The following is a 22,262-nucleotide window of genomic DNA, read 5'->3' on the forward strand; positions in this document are numbered from 1 at the left end:
GAGCGGCGGAAAGGTGACGAGGAGCGGCGGGGCGATGCACGGACATGTGAGGCCCGGTCAGGAGGAGGCGGCGGGGAAGAGGAGCTAAGATGATCGAGATGGTCGTTGTTCGGGTGGTACGGAAACTGTGGGTGCATGCGACATGTAGGGGGTCATTGTAGCCGGCACGCTCGTCATGCATTCGCCGGTGAGAGACACCGGCGACACGGCCAGTAATTCCGCAGTAAAAACAAACGGGACGGGGACGCCACACATGAGGATAAGCAGTGGCGGAAGGTCTTGAAGAAAGAGCGGCGAGGTTACGCTGCGCAGGTTCAGAACGGGATGGCAGGAAATGTGGCGGTGGTGTCGAAGCAGCCTCAGCATACGTCGGGACGCAGCGTGGGACAAGGGGCTCTTGATTAAAGGGATGCTGAAAGGTTTCCCCAAAAAATTGAGTGAAGAGATGCACTTTACAGTTTTCCACCCTCGGAATTCGAATTTCTCATCGAAATTAGGCAAAAGAAAGCGCAAACCTATTTTATTTTGGCGAAAAGTGCCGCAGCAGCCTCGAGCCAGCTCGCGCGCCTCGTTGCCGCCTGTGATTGGCTGGGCGCCTCGTGACGTAAACACTGGCGTTGGCTCGGTGAGCCCGGCTCGGTCGCCGCCGATGTAATACATGAAGCGCGGCGTGCGGTGTTCCGGTTGTTGGTTTGATGCTTATATCACGATGGAACACATCGAAGATTACCAGGAGGATCTTGGCGTCATCCCCTACATGTACGAACCAATCGCAAAGAGCAAACCGGTCCAAGGAAGCAACGATGCTGGCGCAAGCGGTGCTTTTGGCTTGAACGAAAGCGAAGCGTCAGCATCTCCACGTGTTGGAAATGTCCATTGGTAAACATACTTTTCTAGCCAAACTTCATTCAGAGATACAATAAATTAATTTTGAAGCGAGCAAATGTAGGATAGCACTGCTCCACAAAATTGTCCTAATGCAATGTAAGCGGGATGCGATCGTCGGCATTGTTGTCTTGCCGCTTGTCGGTGCTGCCGCAAATCTGCTTGTAATCCACACAGACCATTAACAAGCGCAAGAAGTTATCAGGCTCTTTTTGCACGCATATTTTATGCTGGCATCGCTTCATGGTCGCTGCGTGCCGGCTCGGTTCATAACACACGCGAAAGACAGAAGTTCGCGGCGCTTTGCGGCAGAACTCGTCGAGGTGACAAACGTGCGCCTTCCGTTCTGCGTGCCAAGATGGGATCTGGCAGTAAATTGAAATCCTTGTTTAGGCGAGTTGCTTCATACTGCAAGCCCTTGTAGGAATATCTCCATCCGTTTGCGGCCGCCTTTATCGCGCTGTTCTCGATGGCCTCGTGCTGCAACCAAGCAGGCCGAATCGCAAGGCTGGCTGTAGCACACGTGGCGCACAATTATGTAATATTATTATTAATGTATGAAGCCATGCTGTCCTCGGCAATTTTTTACGACTACATGTGTTATTATAAACGTATTCCTGGCAAAACACTTTACTGGTATTGACTGCATTAGAACTTGAACAGACTTGTCAGCCTTCTCATCACTTTTAGAAAAGTTCGATGGGAGGGTCCTCAGCAGCATCTGCCAGTGGCATTCGACTTGTTGCACAGTCCTGATTTGTATTGCCGTTTGGTGTGGATTCTTGACTGCCTGGTGGTGTGCAGCCTCCAGGTGTGATGTCATTTTCCATGCACTCTTCATTTGCACTCTCGTCTGGTGCGCAGTCTTGATCTTGCAGCAGTTCGGCAAGAAACTGAAAGGCATAAGCCACATGATGTTATTGTTCCAAACAGAACAAAAGTGTGCTTCAGTATGAGTAAAATCTGCTGGTTTATTTCATAAACCATTTTGTTGATTGGCGAGCTCCGTGCGAAGTGAGATCATTTATTATATACCAGGTGTTCCTTTAGAAGGTCCAAAATTTATTTTAAAAAATGGGTAACTAACCTTGTATTAATTTTATACCTGGGGCTATATTGGGGGATACGGCAGACACCAGTAATAGGCAGAAGGCTTCCATTAGCTCACTAAAATGCATATCTTAATTAAATTTTTATTTTCATATTATGTTGTATTTCATATTATGTTGTATTTGCAGATTTGGAGCACCTCCTGCAAATACTATAGCCAAGCAAAAAAAATACCGACGATTACGTTACTTCCTAATGCAAAATTTGAGCGCAGCAAATAAGCTGTTTCACCTTTTCGATAGATTGAGGCAAAGAAATCGAGCAACACATGTATGCGCTATCACAGAACGTAAAGTAACGTAATCGTCGGCGCTATCACAGAACGTAAAGTAACGTAATCGTCGGCGCGTCGACAACCGCCCGTCGGCGCTATCACAGAACGTAAAGTAACGTAATCGTCGGCGCGTCGACAACTGCGCGTCGGCAACCGGCGCGTCGGCAACTGAAGAGCACCCTATCCGCCACACAAGAACAGGGGGGGGGGGGACCCTTTCCTCCTCTTTCTGCATGGCGGCGACGGTGTTCTATGCAGTCACGTTATCTTGACTCTCTAGCGGCGTCAGCGGCATCCAGCGGTATCAGTCGGTCGCTGCTAGCGCTGGGGGGATGAAAGGGGGGCGGAGCTGGTTACGAGGCCGACGACAACGCCGACGCCGACGCGAAACCCAGGAACGGACGCCAATGAGCTGCGCTCTAAAAGATCACTTTAAAAACCCTAACATGCAACTTCAAGCGCTAACACAGAATCAGCGGCCGCGTCCGACGTAGATCACTCAAAAAAAAAAGTGTGCGCTTTGGGGCCGGACTGCAAGCGCCATGACTGCGCACATTGGGCGCTGACGAGGCTGCTATCAGCCAGGCCCCAGGCCAAACCAAATTCAAAACGAAACGCCGCGCGCCCGTATACCAGAAACATGCTCAAACAGTTTTCTCGGCGCTCCGACCACGAAGAAAAATGTGCCGCGTACTACTCCCTATGTTCTCGCCACTGAGGGCTACGCATGAATCCTAGAATATCTGAGCTCCAACATAATTGAGTAAAGAGTCTGCATATAACGTCTTTTCACGTGCTCGCTTACCGAACGAAGTTCTCTGCTCACGCGCGGCGCGCAGTCTCTGGTTGTGAGGCGCACTTCGCGTCGCTCCACCTCTTGCAGTATTAATAGCAGTTTAACGATTTTTACTCAGCCAAAAAATTTAGGGCCGAGTTCTGATATGAGTAATGTTGTACGAGATGCATGATGCATGCCTGCAAGCATAACAGCTAAGCACTTATTTTGTAAGCAGCAGTTTGCTGCCGTCCTGACATTCTCATTCCAGCGCCGTTCATCTCACTACTACCGGAAGTCTTGCATCCACGAAATTACGCGCCATACACTACACAGAACACCGGTTCGCGCAGTCAAATTCTCATAGTGTTAATACACAAATTCTTACCTCGAGCTTCCTCCTTTTCGCGGAAGCTGGCCTCGGTGGCGGTGACGAGCTCCTGTGCGCGAAGACAGACGGTATTGCGCCGGGTTTCAGTCCAGCTGACTTTGTTGACAGGCCCAATGAACGCATTATCGACAGGCTATGGTTATAATCTTCATCACGAAAGTGGTCAGAGCATAGCACTGCAGTCTTTGAGGGCTTGAAATCCCTTCGCTTCACAGCAGCGACTCACCTCGCGGAAAGCTTCTTAATTTGCGGGAAATTATGAAAGACCACATCGTCGCGGCCGCTGGTGTTAGTGCAGCCGAAAGCTGCGCAGAACGCCGGCATGATGGTCCACCGCTTCACTCGATGCTGCCCACGTTTCTGTACGTCACCACAAACATAAAAAAGCAAAAATACAGGAACACACGGCAGATCGAAGCAGCTTACGATGGCACGCACGCAGAAACAAGCACGGTCGCGGAGGCTGCGTGGCGACGGAACACCAATGTTTACGTCACCACCCCACGGTTTCCGGTTTCGGCTCGCATCGTCAGGGTCATCAGCAGCGCTCGGCGGAGAGCGGGGGGCGGAGCTACCGCGCAATTTTAAACGGCGATTACGTCGCTCCTAAGAGATTATTCTGCAAAACAATTTCACCCGCATGATTTTTAAGGTTCCCGCATCCATACGTGAGCATCTTAATGAACTCGAAAATCTCTTCAGCTTCCCTTTAATGGGGCGCGTGGAGGAGGTCAGCTCATCGTTTATCATGTCTTGCAAACTGGAGGCAGGAGGAGTAGGTGGGAAACAGGCGGCAGAGGATGAAATGGCGCCATGGACTTCTTCGCGGATTATAAAGCGAATTAGCGTGCGCAAGTCAGCATCACTGGAAAGGTGAGAATTCCACGTTTCTTGAAGCCGGTTCGACTGCAGGTCGTCAAGGCACTGGCAGATGGTGCGAATGTCCTGTATCAAGGACATTCTGGGTGGCTAGAGCAGTGAAGATGAAAGAGCCGACGCCTTTCAGGACGTAGTGAACGCGGTCGGCTTCAGGCATGGCCTTGTTCACACTGTGGCAAAGAGCAAACGAGTCCTCAATATAGGATGTGTAAGACTCTCTTTGAAGCTGAACGCGAGTGTCCAAATTTTTTTTAGACGGCAGCGCTAGCGCCAACTGTCCCTGAGATCTAGCAAATCTGAGACGTGAAGTAGGACCAGTCAGCAATAGCCTCTTCATGATTGAGGAACCAAGTCTTGGCCAAATGCGACAAATAAAATGAGACATTGATGAGCTTCACTGAAGCATCCCAGCGATTGAAAGCGCTTAGCCCGCGAAAACAGACCCGCGAAAACTGGAGGGTCGCGCTGGTGGGTGCTGACCGTCCAAGCGGGCTGTGCCGGCGGCAGTGTTGTAAGGATTCCGGGGGGTCCTAGGCTGCCGGTAGAAGGATCGGGGCCAAGATGAAACATGTCGGGGGCGGCCAGGGGAAGCGCGGTGGACTGTTGTGAGCGTCTCGGGTCGACGTGCTCAATCGGGGCAGGTGGGCCGACCAGACGGCGACCGGAAAAGAACTCCAGGGATCTAGGGAGAGGTGCAAGGAAACCAAGAGCCACCTCCACCACGTGTGAGATTGAGAAAGCCCGGAGCAGGCTTTACTGCCACCCGCGGCAATGGAGTTCGCGACGAAGACGAACATGGAAGATGATGATGAATATAGACAAATGAAATTGACTGTCAAACACAATGCTTACAGCAGGAATGCCTCGGATCAATGGCGTAAAGATTAAACAATATCGCTGCAAGTACAGAACGTCGCGGAACACCGGATCTTAGTTGTTGCAAATAGCATTTATGCCTACCTAGAACAACGATTATTGTAAGGTTAGAAATATAGTTAGCAAGAAGACGCGGAAAAAGACATCTTAAGCCATATTATCAAGTTTATCGCACATCACGATCTGTAGAATCGAAAGCCTTGGAAGCATGCAAAAATAATGCACAAGCGAATTCATTTATTTAGGATCCTTCATCTATCATTACATACCGTTGTATGCCCTGGGGCAATCAACATCGCATAAAAAAAGAATTCATTGTCGACAGTAGTGCTATATAAAAGTTCAGAGAGGTCTTCTTGGGTTCCGGTGCCGACATGCGGACAGTATGCTTACGTCTTCTGTTTCTACAGTTTTTCCAGGCTGTTGGAGCGGTGTCCGGCATCGGTTTCTTGCCATGCACGTGGGATGCAAGCGGCATAGCTTGCACAACGGGACAAGTGGCATATCTGGAGGAGCCTGCGCAGTTTCATCTTACCTCGCCTTCGTATCTGGATTTCCAAATCATCAGCGTCGACAAAGAGCAGTGCAAAACTACAGACATCACTACCAAGAGGCCATATCTGGATGCGACGTGGATGCCCTGGACGCTAGGCGGAGCCACCGACAGTTATCACTGTACTTCGTCGAACAGTAGCTTTCTTAAGTATCGGCCGCAAACAGTCTTCTTGGGTTCCGTTGCCGACATGCGGACAGTACGCTTACGTCTTCTGTTTCTACAGGTTGGTGTGTTTTACTCCTATAAGCCACCTCATGGCCTTACGAAGTCGGTACCGGAGCCCAGGGGACTATTTTCGAGGGTTGTGCTTGAGTGCCTTGCGCTTGTTGTTGAAGCATGTCAATTACTCGATATTTTGGATGGTTTGAGGACGCGCCTACTGCTATCCGGCGATGTGGAAGAAAACCCCGGTCTTCGATCTGAAACGTAGGCTCAGGAGTTTGTTGAAGCATTGGGCTGCCTAAAAAATTACTAGAACAAAACGAAAGTACTCTTAAGGAACTTCAGTCCGTGAAAACACAACAGGATGTGATGGAGGATAAAATCCAGCAACTCACCTCGAAAGTTGCTGGTCTCATAGAATCCTCGCCTCCGATACCAACAGTTGAGATGAAAGAATAAGAGTCGCAGAGAAATGAATTAGCAGTTGCAATGCGTAATGTACTAGTTAACCAAGATGAACTGGAGAACCGTTCGCGCAGGAACAATTTACTTTTTTATGGTATCCCTGACACTGCTAAAGAAACGTGGGATGAATCGGACGAAAGTTCTCGGTATCTGCCAAAAATACCTGGCCATAACCATTACCCCCGCTGCAATAGAAAGAGACCATAGAATTGGAAAAGAATCCAGCGGAAAGAAAAGGCCGATCATAGTAAAATTTAGTCACTTCAAGGACAAGCAGCGCCTATTGTCTGCCGCCTCAAAATTTAAGGACACTGGTTTTTCTGTAAGTGAAGATTATTCTAAAACTATCCGCCAAGCAAGGAGTAAGCTAATTGCCTATGCAAAGGAGCACGAATTCAAATGCACTCTTAAACTCGACAGATTAACAATGCAGGGAAAAACCTATGTGTATGATGACACTACTGGGTCAATTCGGGAACTTGCGCAACAGCAACCAAACTGTGTTGCTCCAAGGCATTGCTCTGTTTCTTATGATCAACTGTCCGTCATTATTGTTAACTGCAGAAGTATAAAGAATAAGACTGTGGAATTCTCTGGCCTAGTTCACATTTCGCAGCCTGATGTTGTCATTGGCACGGAGTTCTGGCTCGACTCCGATATTTCAAGCGCTGAAGTTTTCCCGTCCGAGTACACAGCTTATCGCAAGGACCGTAATGCACATGGCGGGGTCGTCTTTGTTCTCGTGCATAACCGAATACAGAGTGTGCCTCTCGACTGTGGTGATGACCGTTCAGAATCTGTTTGGTGCAAATTAATCCTTTCGGCCGAAAACAGTCTTACCGTGGGCTCGTTTTACAGGCCGCCTACCTCCACTAGCAAAGACCCTTTACTTGGCCTCTCCCGTTCGCTGTCCATTCTAGCTTCTGAACCTATCCTGTTAGGGGGCGACTTTAACTTGCCAGACATCACATGGAACAACCATTATCCTGAAGGGAATCGTTCTGCACATCATTGCGCACTGTATGAAATTGTAAATGTTTTACGGGCTAAGTCAATTTGTGGACTTTCCTGCGCGTGTTGGATCGAATGGTGGCAATACCTTAGATTTGCTGTTTTCTAATCGAAGTGATCTAGTACAAAACGTAGTCGCCACACCTGGATGGAATTAGCGATCATGAAGTGGTAACGGCCACAGTCGTATGCAAACGAGTAGAAGTGCTGAAGCAATGTCACAGAAAAGTTTATATGTATGAAAAAGGTAACTATGACGCCATAATTAGGGAACTTGATTCATTTTTTATGGTTTTCATAGATAGTCCCATTTTCTGTGATGTAGACGAACTGTGGACAACATTCAAGAATAAGCTGTTGTCTCTCGTTGATCAGTTTATTCCCGGAAGGCTGATGTCACCTAATAAACGAGCGGATAAACCATGGATCAATAAAAGAATGCGCGCATCAATTAGAAAGAAAGCTCAGGTTTATAAAAGGTATTGTAAAACAAAAAACCCATCTGTGTACGCGCGACTCAGAATCCTTACTGCAAACCTTAAGAGCGAATTAAAGGCAGCAAAGAGCTTGTACCTATCCTCATTGGCAGACAAACTAAAAACGAACCCAAAAGAAGTGTGGCGCTTCATCAAATGCAACAAAAAGGATGTTGTTGGTATTCCGGCAATCAGGGATGGCGACAATCTTTTGAAAGACGACATAGCCTGAGCAGAGTGTTTCAATGCATATTTTCACTCCGTCTTCTCAGCTTGGTGCTCAGACGCAATTACGGAACAGTAATGCAATGCCAGATATGGTTATAACCGATCAAGGTGTCAAATCATTGCTACAAAACCTAAATGCGCATTCCGCACCAGGTCCTGACGGCATTCCTAACTATATTCTAAAACACTGTGCAGAACATATCAGTCCCTTTTTGGTTACTTTATTCAACAAGTCACTACAGACCGCGAAACTACCTATAGACTGGAAAATAGCCAATGTTACACCAGTTCACAAAAAGGGTGATCGTAGCCAGGTTTCCAATTACCGCCCCATATCTTTGACACGTGTTTGTTGCAAAACCCTGGAGCACATAATCTATTCTGGACTTGTAAAACACCTTCAAGACAACAGTTTTTTCACATCAGCGCAGCATGGCTTTCGATCAGGGCTGTCATGTGCAACGAAGCTAACTGAGTTCATTCATGACATTGCATCCGAGATGAACGACTGTTTTCAGATAGATGCTACTTTTCTAGATTTTAAGAAGGCTTTGACGTTGTCCCGCACCACCTTCTTTTAAAAAAAATGTCATGCCTTGGTCTCCCTGACTATCTGTTCGGTTGGCTACAAGATTATTTAAGGGCACGCCAGCAGCAGGTGGTAATCAATGGTGCATCATCCTCGCCTGTGGATGTTTTATCTGGAGTGCCACAGAGTTCGGTGCTCGGACCATTACTGTTCCTCATATTCATCAATGACATACCTGTCGGCCTCAGATCCACTGTCAGACTGTATGCTGACGATTGCGTTTTGTATTCCCCTGTCACGTGCCTTGATGATATTTGTGTATTACAGGCTGACCTTGACAGAGTTTGCGAGTGGTGCTTGAAGTGGGGCATGGAATTGAATGTATCTAAGTGTTTCCATGTGCAATTTACAAACAAAAACAAAGAAAATAATTGGATCGTACCTTTTAAACCATGACACTATCCAAACTACTGATAAGGTTAAATATCTTGGTGCTATACTCACAGCATCCCTCGACTGGACAGCCCATGTTGACATGATAACTGCCAAAGCTTCTCGTCTTTTGTATTTTTTCCAACGAAATTTCAAAAGCTCTCCCCAGGTACTAAAAGAAACATTATATTTAACAAATGTCAGGCCAGTATTAGAATATGCATGTGTAGCATGGGACCCTTTCACGGGTACACTCATTGACAAGTTAGAAAGGGTACAGAAACGCGCTGCAAGGTTTGTGACCGGAAATTTTAATTTTCATGTAAAGAGCTCCGAACTTCGCGACAGTATTGGTTGGAAGACTTTAGCAACCCGAAGAAAAGTCTTCAGGCTGAAGTTTTTGCACAGTTTTTAGAATGATTGCACCGGTATTAATAAAAGCACTTATCTAAAGCAGCCATATTACATTTCGGAGAGACTCGGTAACACGAAAAAGATTAATAGTTATCAATGCCGCATTAATGTATTTAAGTATTCGTTTTTCCCTAACACAATCCTGGGCTGGAATAAGCTTCCGAATGATGTGGTTTGTGCACCTGATTTCGAAAGTGCTGCTGAAGCGATAGTCTGAATTATTTATTTTTTCCAGGTCTCGTGTGTTTACCAGCACTGTGCCATCACTCATACTAGTTGTAAACTCATTTAGTCTTCTTTTAATATGTTGTGTTATCCTTGCTGACATTTTTTCCAATATCTTCTTTGCATGTGTTATTGTATATAGATAACCCCCTACAATAATGCCTCATGGGCGCTGTAGGTACTTTCAATAAATAAATAAATCAATCAAGCGCTTCCTGCGTGCTGCAATCCTTGATAAAACCAAACTGATTCCAGGAAATTACGTCATGAGCCTCAAGAAAACTGGTAATCAGCAAGGATAGTTATTTTCCTAAACCAGGAGCAAGGTACGCTAAAATGGTGATGGCGTGAGAAATTTCAGTTTATTCCCTACTCCATTCTTATGACAATGGATAGCCAGCGCCTGCTTCCTGCCATGTTGTAATATTTTTGAGTAGATAGATTCCGTTAATAATCGCCAGGAAAATGTGCTTTATTCTTCCAAAGTGTCCGCTTAGTGCATAAAGTGAAATACCGACACAGCAGGTAAGCCTTTCGCTTGCTAAAGCCGGAAAGTATGCAGCGAAGATCATCTTCCGTGGAATGCGGCAAAAATGCTGACTCACGCACACATTGCATGCTGTGAGCCATTTGATTGCGCACTGATGAATGTGCAGCCTGGTCAGGAGCCCCCTCCCTCTCTCCCGCTCTGAAAATGAAAAAGACGCCGCAGACTCAGAAGCCTGGATAAGCCGTGGCCTATTTATGGCAACACAATTTATTCTCGTGGAACGTGGAAAAAAAAATTATGGCTGAGGCTTAGCTAAGGTTAAGCCTAGTCAGATGCGAAGCATATTGGCGGCTACGCTTGGTAATATAGGGCTTTCCTTGGTTGCATACTTGGTCATTTTAATACAACCACTAGAAGCCTTCGTCGTGGGGGAAGACAACGGCATGGCTACAGCGGAACGCCGACTAACCCCGAGACGCGCGTTGGGTGAGCGCCTGGATTGCCACGGAAGCCGCGTCTGCCTGCCCGGTGGAGCGAGCGTTTCACCTACACCGAGTGTGAACGCGCGTTCGAAATGCGCGGGAATGCCACTCGAGGACATTCCGGCGTCTGTGCGATGGCATCGTCACGACGACGTCACGGTGTCACGTGGCGTGACGGCTAGGGGTCCCACGGCGACGGCGCGAGGTGGAGGCCCCCTCTCTCATCCGATGTCACGTGGTGTGACTTCGCGGTGTCACGTGGTGTGACGTCACGGTGTCACGTCCTGTGACGTCACGGTGTCACGTGGTGTGACGTCACGGTGTCACGTAGTGTGACGTCTAGGGGTCCCACGCCGACAGCGTGAGTGGTAGCTCTAGCAATATGCTTCGCATAAAAACACACCGCTGCTGCGAGGAAAATCTTGCAACTAGTTTGCAAGATTTTTTGCAAGATGTTGTTGACGACGGTTCTGTGTCTAGCTTTGTCAATAAGGTAGAATCTTTGTTTCACTCAGTGCCATAATGCGGAAGCTTTTGTTTTTTTTCTTTTTTTCCTGCTCTTTTCTACCGTTTGATTTTGGTTGGAATGATGTTCTGTTTCAGATAACAAGTTCTAGTGTTAATATATTTTACAAAGTGTTGTACATTGTGAATACCTTTGTAACCCACTGCCTGTATAGGCCTGTCAAAGGCTTACAGTATTGCTAAATAAATAAATAAATAAATAAATAAATAAAATCTCCGCCATCAGTCTGCGAAGCAACAGAAAAGGTACTTCCTGTTGTTTGTGTGCTGCTGTCCATCATTCGAGGAGAAATTTGCACCCCTTCTACTGTAAAAACTTCTGCAACGTCCTGCGATTCCAGTAGTTCCCAGAAAAAGCAAAGCTGTCAGCAACCGAAAGAAATGATAACAAATTGTAACATAGTTAATAATCTGCATCACGCTGACTTACCTAGGACCATCTCCGCATTTTTGGTGGTGAGCCAGGCCAGAGCTTTTGCGTGGGTACGGCGTCTGGCTTCGGGCGAGCGCTCTGCCTGTCCATATCGAGGCCTCTTAGACATTCAGGTTTATTGCGATTTGATTTAATTTGATTTGATTTATGGGAGTTTAACGTCCAAAAGCAACCCAGGTTATTAGGGGCGCCGTAGAGAACGGCTGCGGAGATTTCGACTACCTCGGGTTCTTTAACGCGCACTGACAACGCACAGTACACGGGCCTCTAAGAAATTCGCCTCCAATGAAATTCGACCACTGCGGCCGGGATCGAAACCGCGCCTTTCAGGTCAGTTTCATTCTCTCCTGATACGAAGTGGTCGGAACACAAGAAGCCGATATGACTGCCCAGACGGTTTGGGCCCTCGCAGTTAATGGCTGAAAGCAACACGGCTCTTTGCTGCGGTTCACGGGGCAATTTGCGGAATCGAACGTTGCGTCCACCCCAGTACGTCGTGCGGCACTTCCTGACAACGGACACGGTTGGCATGGCGTGCACTTGGCGCGGCTAACATGCCGAAAACCATAGCCTAACGTAGCCATGACACAGAAGGAGCGACGGGCTGTAGAGAGCAACCGGAGGAACCATGAAGGAACATATTCGACAGAGTCATTGTTACTGGAGCCACGGAGTATGGAGGAACAGAACCGAAACCAATCCCAGGTCGGTGACCAATCTATGACCACGTGCTGTACCTTAACGGAGTACAGCGTTATGGAAAAATAGATGACGCAGCTTTTTTTACTTTTCAGCTTTAAAATATATTATTTTGGGCCAAACTAAAAGTTAGATATGTCTGCGTTTGTAAAAGTCTTAAGATGAGGTACTCGAGTAATGCTTATGCCGGCCGCCGGCGTCGCATGGTCGTTTTATGAGTTCAAAAAGAGACAACGACTCGAAAAGGGCTTTATACTGAGGTATATAAGTTTTTTTTTTTTAAATAGATGGTGCACATTTATCACACAAGGAAGACGGAAAAAATTGGCTGTGCTTTAGCTGTGCCTAAACCTGGTGTGACACGATAGCTACAGCTGACCGAGTGGAACTCGCTCAGTCGAATTGCAAAGGCAGTCTTTCGCCGCCCCGTTTCGCTGGGCATTCCTTTTTCATCTTCGTCCCTGCATGTGGATTCACTCGCCCTTCGTCCTCCACTTGGTTTCGCTGACGCGCCGTGCCGCCGGCAGCTGCTCCGTACCACGGGACCAACCACGTGACCAGCACGGCGCCGCCACGATGAAGACTCGAAATGCTCGAAATTCTCGAAATAACCAATACTGTTCCCACTTCGAGTTATTGATCAATTCGCTCTCGCCGCGTTCTTTATAGTGTTGTCACTAGTGATCGAGATGCGGAAATGTTCCAAGAAGATTTGAACAGAATCTCAGAGTGGTGCGTTAAATGGAATATGAATTTGAATTTGTCCAAGACTGTCCATATGAAGTTTACAAGAAAGAAAAACCCTGATGTGTATTCATATGTTATTAGGAACACAATGTTAGAACAGGTATTCGAATTTAAATACCTAGGCGTTTATTTTACTCCTGATTTGAGCTGGCGCCGTCACGTCGATTATATCTCTGCTAAAGCATGCAGAAACTTGGGATTTCTTCGCCGAAATGCAAGCACTTTTCCACTGTCATGTCGTGACATTTTATTCAAGACTTATGTCAGGTCGGTTCTGGACTACGCGTGCACTGTCTGGGACCCGCCTACTGCTAGAGATAAAGATAAGTTGGAGAGGGTGCAGAACATTGCCTCTCGTTTCGTGTCTGGCACACGCGGGGCTCGTTACAGTGCATCGCGTACGAAGGATGCACTCAACTGGGAATTGCTTGACACGCGCCGAAAGAAGTTGCGTCTGAAGCTGTTTCATGCTGTTTATTATTCAACTGTTCGGTTTGAACGCGAAAGGTATGTGCAGGAGCCTTTTTATAGATCCAACCGTGTTGACCATGTTTTTAAAGTCCGCGAATTTGCGGCAAAAACTGAATTGTTTAAAATGTCTTTTTTTCCGAAAACCATTAGAGAATGGAACAGACTACCGAGCGATGTTGTGAGTGTGACATCAAATGATGCGTTCTTTCGTTCTTTAATGATGTGATGCGATTGTGATGTGTTCTTTTTAAGTGAGATGTACATGGTGAAAGTTTTGTGCTTGTAACTCTGCCTGCGAGCGGAGGTGTCATGTGTGCTTCTTTGTTGTACATTCCCCCCCCCCCCCCACTGTAATGCCACGGCGCTGTGGGTTCCTTACTAAATAAATAAAATAAATAAATAAATAAGCTTGCCGTCCCGGTTAGCTCACTTGGCAGAGCGACTGCTCCGCTGAAGCGGTGGTGCCGGGTTCGAACCCCTGACCAGGACGAATTTTTCTTTAACTACGAAGGTTCTGATAAAGCTGTATAGCTTTCCTTTTTAGCCGCATGGCTGCGCTCGGGTGGATGTCAATGAGTAATTACTCCCTTATTACAAATCTACTCCGCCTTGGCGGATTCCCCTAAACATTTGACCAACACTGTTCCCACTTCGAGTTATTGATCAATTCGCTCTCGCCCTACCATAAGCTTGCCGTCCCGGTTAGCTCACTTGGCAGAGCGACTGCTCCGCTGAAGCGGTGGTGCCGGGTTCGAACCCCTGACCAGGACGAATTTTTCTTTAAGTACGTATTTTCCGAGAAAGCTGTATAGCTCTCCTTTGTAGCCGTATGGCCGCGCTCGGGTGGATGTCAATGAGTAATTACTCCCTTATTTCGAAATGCTAACGCAATGTAGGCGCGGCGAGCACACCAGCTGCGTGCCCTGACGTCACTACGCGCATGCGCACAACTGACGATGCGGGCGGCGCCTGCTCTGCACTCAGCGCAGCGGCCTAGGCGCGGACATCAGCTGCGGGCTATGACGTCACTCTGCGCATGCGCACAGCTGGCGGAGCGGTGGTGCTACGGCTCAGCGCGCAGCCACGCTGACCTCGCCAAGCGGCTGGCGTAGTGCAGCTATCGGTACAAAAAAACAGCTGGAATGTTGCAAACAAAAGAAAACCAAACTTAGTGGCACAACAGGCGGCCATCTAGTTGCGGTAGGGATGTGTTGCTGCTTCGCAGATATGCGCTTTGCGTGCCCGCGTGTTTTCGTCTTTAAAGCGCCTCAATTTACAAGTGTGCAGCTACAGAGGAAATTAAGTGCTCCTCTAAGTGCTCCACAGATTAAATTCAAGCCCCGACGCGCACCTGTTACGAAGAAAACACCTGTTGTTGCGGATGATATCACTGGCTGGTGCAACTCGGGGAATGAAGCCAAGATCGAGGAGCGTCTTCAAATAGCAGCGGACACGGTGGACCGGTACGCCAGAGAGAGAGGCCTCCAGTGTGCGCCGGAAAAATCCCGAGTTGTTCATCCTGAAGAACCCGGGAACAACCCTAGCGCAGAACGTCACGGTGTATATAGAGAACCACCCAGTACAGAAACCCACGGAGATCAAGATCCTAGGGCAGTATATCCCGCAGGGGCGACAGAACACCACCACTATGAAGAAGCTTACAACATCCACCGAGCAAATCCTCCGGATGATACATCGTATCCAACATAAACTACATAAACACCATGGCATGAAGGAAAGGGACACCATCCGCTTGGTGCAAGCTTTCGTGATCTCTCGGATAATGTACAGGACGGCATTCCTTCACCTCTCCAGGTAGGAAGTTGAAAAGTTGGAGACATTGATCAGGAAAGCCTACAAGACGGCACTGGGGCTACCGAACTCCATGCCAACGGCAAAGCTCATGGCTCTAGGAGTATATAATACCCTCAAAGAGATGTGGGAAGCACAATGGCTCTCACAACTCAATAGGCTCGCATTCCTGAATCACAGAACCCGGCAGAGAACTGCTCGAGGAGATCCATGTTAATCTGCCCTATACAATAGACGAAAGGGAAGAAGTCCATTGCGATGTGAGAAGACGCATCAACGTGCACCACATTCCACGGAATATGCATCCCGAATATGAGATCGAGAGGAGGAAAGCAATAGGGAAAGCCCTGCAGAAGAAATGGGACAAGCAGCCTAACACCCTTTACGTGGACGCAGCAGGACCACAGAATGGAGTCATGATAGCTGTGGTCTCAACACCTTCAGGATCCATGGTGAACTGCGCCTCGATGAAAGCATATAACCCCACTCACGCAGAGGAGGCAGCTATTTCATTAGCTGTAGCATCTAACCCTAACGCCGTTGTGCCAACCGATTCCCAGAACGCCTGCCGCAATTTCAATAACGGATTAATCCACAGGTCAGGGTTGTCATCGCTGACTAAGCATCCACCCAGCCAAGCCTCAGTCATCTGGTTTCCCGCTCACCTGAAACTACCAGGAGGAAACGAAGCCGCTCACAAGCATGTCCGAGCTCTTCTATGCCGGGCGTCTCCCTCTGATGACCATGAAGGGTGCCGCGACCTAATAGGTTTAGCAGTGTACGCTGACTATCTCCCGCCATACAGAACAGCCAGGAAGGAGTACCCAACACCACATAAATCTGTCAATAAGTTAGAAGAGAACACCCTTAGGAGACTACAAACCAACACATACCCAACGCCAGCTAAGGTACTCCAGTGGTACCCTACACTATACTCTCCGCAGTGGCCACACTGTGGAGAGATAGCTAACCTCTACCACATGGTGTGGGGCTGCCAATTTAATCCCTTAGCTGAACCTATTCCAAACCCCTCAGAGGAGCAGTGGGAGGCTATTCTGCTCAGCGATGATCCTGACCGTCAGCACTGCCTGGTGGGGAGGGTCAGCGCAGCAGCAACAGCTAGTGGACTACCGGACTAGGCGGCCCACCCACATGTTCTAAGAATATTCAGCAAATAAAGATGTTTTCAATCAATCAATGGCTAATGTTGCACCAGTTCCGCGTTTGCAAACGCACCTCTAGGCCGGTGTGCTTCGTCAACGTACCATGACTCTGGGCTACATGACCAGCGCTAGGAGACTATTATTGCAGAATATAAATATTGCCATACCTACCAGATCAGTCGTGACGATGGCTCGGCGGTTGCAGCTGCCGCACCGGTAGCTTGGCTTGCCGCCGACGCTGCCGTTCGTGCTCTTTAGCGCAATGCGTAAAGGTCTACAAGAAAAGACTTTCACACGCGGACTCGCCTCGCGTTTTTGCATTGAATACACTAGGAAGCATCCAGGCAGATGTTGACAATGGTACTGATCCCATTTTATTGCCGGAATGACAGCTTAAGCAAAATGCGGCGCAGCGAACATGTTTGCTGGTCAACGCGAAATGCAATGGAAGGAAGACCTTTTTGTCACCTATTTCGCCTCAGTGAACGCCGTGTAGCTATTTGTAACCATGTTAAAACGGTTGAAGCAAAACAAAAGCTTTTAATTCGAGCATAATGCCACCAGGTCTCAGTGCAAAATGTGGCTGATAGGACACGCACAATGAATTCTGGGACAGTGACTGTTCTGGTAAAGGGGAATGTCCACAATGACGCTGTTGGGCTAGCGCGTTTATTTCACAACTATCTTAGAAATCTGGTCTTTATTATTAGTCAAAGATTACAAGTGCGGCAACAAGGGCGAAAAGCCACTGATAGGCATCCTATTGCAAGACAGGCTGGTGATTCACTGGATCCTGTGTTGCTCTCTCATGTTTGGTCTGGTTGGTTTATTGAGGTTTAACGTCCCAAAGCGACTCAGGCTATGAGGGACGCCGTAGTGAAGGGCTGCGGAAATTTCGACCACCTGGGGTTCTTTAACGTGCACTGACATCGCACAGTACACGGGCCTCTAGAATTTCGACTCCATCGAAATTCGGCCGCCGCGGCCGGGATCGAACCCGCGTCTTTTGGGCCAGAGCCGAGAGCCGTAAAGACTGAGCCACCGCGGCGGGTCTCTCGTGTTCCGATCTAATGATGCAATACTGAAAACGTCACCGTGGACATATCTCTCAGTCCCCTCAAAGTGGTCTTGGCCTACATGCACATTTTTCTGAGTGTTCGTGGCATCCGAAGCTCATCGGCGGTTACGAGCTCTTCAAGTCAGCTCCTGCGTATAGGACTTGTACTGGTGGCCCACTAGGCGGCAGCGCAGTGGTCTCGTTCGGAGAAGAGCCCCAGGTGGCTGACCAGCAGGTAGGGCACCAGGCTGCCCACCAGGGCTCCCAGCTGCGTGCAGGCGCCCACCCAGAAGAGCGCCTTCTCCCCCCCGTGGCTGGCGAGCACCAGCGTCACCACGGTCTTGGCGTAGCTCAGCACCAGGAAGGTGGCTACCCAGCAGAACACCTGCACAAGACACGCGCAAAAGCAGCGGATTAGTGCAGTGCTCAGTGACGCTTGGCTCTAAGAAAGCATGAGCCGATGTACAGATCTTCACAAGTATTTGTATTTCTGATCAAAATGCAGCATTCCTTTGCGGTAGCAGCAGTCGTAGTACTGCCCTGCGAATTTGAAGGGAGACGAGTGTAAAAGTGAAATTCTCGCAGAACGTTTCCTATCCTGACATTAACAATGCTGAGCGGTGGTTTTATCATGTGTTTAATTTTTTTATTATCAGCATGACTGCGCCCACTGCAGGGCAGGGGCCTCTCCAATGTCTCTCCAATTAACCCTGTCCTTTGCCACTTGCGGCCACCGTATCCCCGCAAAATGCTTAATCTCATCCGCATACCTTACTTTCTGCCACCCCCTGCTACGCTTGCTTGTCTTGGAATCCACTCCGTTGCCCTTAGGGACCAGCGGTTATCTTGTCTTCGCGTTACATGCCCTGCCCAAGCCCACTACTTCCTCTTGATTTCAACTAGGATATCATTAACGCGCGTTTGTTCTCTCACCCACTCCGCCCTCTTCTGATCTCTTAACATTACACCTATCATTGTTCTTTCCATAGCTCGCTGCGTTGTCCTTAACTTAAGGTGAACCCTCTTTGTTAGCCTCCACGTTTCTGCTAGCAGAGCTGTGGTTTTCTCAAGTGTTTTCATTGGTTACGCCCGTCTTTTGTGCGATGTCATCGCTTTTCGAAAACCCCGGGTGGTCTAAATAATTCGCAACTCTCCATTACGGCGTCCTTTATGGCCCAAGTGCCACTTCGGGAGGATAAATTCCACGATTCACGGTCAGTGGGAATAATAAACAGACTTCGAACAATTTTCCCGGTGAGATGCGAACTGTAGCTCCACTGCTCTTTAGTTTACTCCTATGTACATTACGGGCTACTTGTTTTGGGCACCAAACACTTACTAATGTCGCAAAATTATTTTTCCAATAAAAAAGAGGAATCCGTGCTATATTCAACCTTTCACCCAGCCAAAACACAGGACAAATTTTCAATAAACACAGATCACTTAATATAGAAATATTTTATGATAAAAACTTGCTATATAGATAAGAATCAAACAAAAACAGTCGCCAAAGGTTTAAAACATATATCTCCGCACTTCTACAGCTTTCGAACGCTTAGCTTCCATGTTTCGAAGCCCTGCACAAATTATGGCCGCCAAAAGAAGTTGACGTTTGCGATACCACAAGCTCTCAATGTATACTCCCAGCGTTTTTCTCGGCAATGCAAAGCCCCCTGAATAACCAGAACTATAAAAGAGTTGGGCACGATATGCCACTTTCATAACACACTATGCTAGTTGTATGCTTTCATTGTTGCGTTGGCAGTAATATATAAAAAATAATCATGTTTTACTGTAAGCCAATTTATATATAGTATTGTCATTATGCCTTCAGTTTTTGTTATCGTCAGTTGTAAATCCTTTGAATCTGTTGCTATTTTCATAAGGAGGGCAGGCCTTAGGCATTCTGTAACGCCTTCGGCCTGCTCGGTCTTGGTTTGCACTGTAGACCGGAACCAAAGGAATAGAAGAAATTGCCAATTCATACTTCAAATTTATAAAAAAAAAGTGGGGCTAGAACCAACGATAACGCCTACCGGTACAGAAGCTTATTAGCTCTGGTGGAGGTAGTGCTACGTCACGTGGAGTAGACACATCGCATCTTAAGAGCAGGGCTCAGAGCAATATCGAGGTTTGGTTTCATTGCAAAATATTTACAGTGTCAAAACTTTTTCTTTTGCAACCAGTCGCCATATCTTCGATGGTTTCACCCAGCTTTTTTATGATTTCTCAAAATGTTTTTTGACAGTCCACTGCCACATTATTCACACTCGCGCTTTCTTTGCTATGTGGCCTGTAGCTTGCTGTCGTATTCACAAACCATTGCTCTACTGTGATCGCCATGGCTGATAACCCTGCATGTGACATCTATGGCCGCGATTAGGCCATTATCTCGTATTTTTAGTGAATGCCCAGCTTACAGATCTGAGTGAAATTCTCGGCGCCGTGTGCTGGAACACATCGATACACGCCCGCTCACGCAGTTCAAGATTCTTGGACACTGGTCGCGGCGATCATCGGCGGCTCATCCAGGCCCTCCTGCGGTTCCTAATAGTGTCGGGCCATGCACAACAGGCTGTTACTTTGCCGAAGCCTTTTCGCCTTATCCTTTTCCTTATCTCTCCATTTTCTCCCTAACCTGTATATCCCCTTATCCCTCTCCCCCAGTGCAGGGTAGCAAACTGGTTTCATCGACCGGTTAACCTCCCTGCCTTTCCTCTTCTACCTCCTCCTCCTCCTGGCGCTTCCATTGCCAACACTCCCATCGACTGATGTCTGTGATAGCTATTACGAGATTTATTTGCGATCGCATTATAAAACTTTCGTACCACAATCAGTTAGTTATATGGGGTTTTATCGCGCATAAGCAACTATGGCTATCATGCGCCAAACACAAGGTTAGATGATGTTATGTCAAGTGTACAGAGGTTACATTATAATAGATTTAAAACATTGGCTTTCTTTAGAAACTTACAAATAAGTGAAAACTCGACAAGTGTTTGCTCGCCTAAAAGCAATGCGGGATGAAATGGAATGTGTTCATTGTAAAATACCGTAAAAATTTTTTCTAAGTTCTTCGAGATGCGAACAAGAAATTAAAATGCGATTTACAGTGAGCTCCTCACAAAACATTTCACACAGAGGTTTGTCTTTTTTTGTTAATAAGAAGTTAAGGGTGATGTGTGTGTGACCTATGCGTAAACGACATAAAATTACTTCGATAAAACGCTCTTTATGGCGGCATGATTTCCATTCTTTTAAAATGGGCTTTATGGTATGCAGCTTGTTGTGTCCTTCATTTTCCCAAGAAGCTTGCCACTTGGCTCTTAGTCTGCTATGCACTAACTTCATGTAATTCCTAGGAGGCAAATTCACATGTTTTATTTCCATGGTTCTGGTTTGTGCAGCACACATGTCGGCTCTCTCATTGTCCCTAATGCCAATGTGACTGGGAACCCAGCAGAATTTTATAACATGTTTTTTGTTGTGACCTTTACTATATTGTGTATGATGCTTCCAATCTGTGGCTGCGTGGCATTTTTGGAGTTTAATGCTGTAAGGACGCTCAGTGAATCTGTATAAATGATGCTGTTTTTGATGTTTTGATTTGTTATTTTCTGTACCGCAACACTAATAGCATAACACTCCGCGGTGAAAACTGTAGCACATGAGGGCAGTCGTACTGCATTTTCATTTTTTCCTTCTATTACTGCGCTTCCTACATGACCATGAGTTTTTGACCCATCAGTATAAAACGCAGTATAATTTCTGTATTTTTGTTCTAGTGCTAGATATTCTTGTATTATATGGTCGTGTGATGTACAGGTTTTCCTGAGGCGTGTTAGTGTGACGTCACACACTGTGGGGAGAGTGTACCACGGTGGTAGCGCTTCGTGTGTTGGGGCAATATTTTTAATTTCGTTTAGTATGTCCAGAGCTTGGCATTTTTCTTCGAAACGCAAGAGCAACGGCTTAATCGCATGGGGCTTGTTGTTTAAGAGTATTCGGGATGGGCATTTCGTGACAATTGGGTAACAGAGATGTTTGGGCTGAGAAAGGATTTTGAGGATGTATGTACAAGTTAGTGCAGTTCTTCGGTCTTCTAAGGAAGGTTCATTAGTCTCCACATACAGACTTGCTATTGGTGAAGTTCTGTAAGCACCGGAAGACAACCTTAAACCAAGATTCTGGATAGGATCCAGTCGTTTTATGTAGGACGGTCTTGCTGAGCCATATACTATGCATCCATAGTCTAACTTAGATCGAACCAGAGAACGATATATATGTAACAGGGAAGTTCTATCAGGCCCCCAGCGTTTTCTTGATAGCATTCTCAGCACATTGAGGGCCTGGGAAGCTTTTTTCTTTAAGCTGTTTATATGTGGCAAGAAAGTGAACTTTTTATCGAAAGTTATCCCTAGGAATTTATGCTCTTGTTTGACAGGTAGTGGGGTTTGGTATAAATATAGTGTGGGGTCGGCCTGTAGGCCTCGTCTCAAAGAGAACAGAACCGCTACTGTTTTCTGAGGGGAAAATCTAAATCCGTATCTATCTGCCCAGGTAGCCAGTTTATTGTTATTTGTATTTGCCGCTCACAGGTAGGTATGCTGGAAGACGGTATGCTATTTGGAGGTCGTCTACGTAAACTGAGTACATTATGGATTTTGGGATTACTTTTCCTATGGAGTTCATTTT

At 47.2% G+C, this 22,262-nt stretch overlaps 2 protein-coding genes and 1 pseudogene across 4 annotated transcripts in view; all 3 read right to left on the bottom strand.

Annotated features, from left to right (window-relative positions):
* Window positions 1-1,126: 1,126 nt before the first annotated feature.
* On the bottom strand, window positions 1,127-3,606 carry LOC149327641 (uncharacterized). The gene is made up of 2 exons (XM_089562973.1): window positions 3,433-3,606; window positions 1,127-1,778 (listed from the first exon to the last, which is right to left on the bottom strand). Exons 1-2 carry the CDS (start codon window positions 3,556-3,558, stop codon window positions 1,572-1,574), a joined length of 333 nt encoding a protein of 110 aa, XP_089419099.1. The 5' UTR covers window positions 3,559-3,606; the 3' UTR covers window positions 1,127-1,571.
* Window positions 3,607-11,364: 7,758 nt separating this feature from the next.
* LOC149327642 (uncharacterized) lies at window positions 11,365-12,149 on the bottom strand (annotated as a pseudogene).
* Window positions 12,150-16,837: 4,688 nt separating this feature from the next.
* Window positions 16,838-22,262, bottom strand: part of LOC149327643 (solute carrier family 52, riboflavin transporter, member 3-B-like) — a 105,866-nt gene continuing 100,441 nt past the window's right edge. For 2 of the 3 annotated variants that reach the window (XM_089563705.1, XM_089563704.1), the window contains exon 5: window positions 16,838-17,952. In XM_089563705.1, coding sequence (XP_089419831.1) covers window positions 17,746-17,952 — 207 coding nt within the window. In that variant the 3' untranslated portion in view covers window positions 16,838-17,745. The remainder of the gene's footprint in view (window positions 17,953-22,262) is intronic. The other variant, XM_089563703.1, reaches the window with a different exon arrangement.

Source organism: Amblyomma mixtum, chromosome 10, assembly GCF_055824585.1.
Source record: "Amblyomma mixtum isolate Tamu chromosome 10, ASM5582458v1, whole genome shotgun sequence".
Taxonomy (NCBI): domain Eukaryota; kingdom Metazoa; phylum Arthropoda; class Arachnida; order Ixodida; family Ixodidae; genus Amblyomma; species Amblyomma mixtum.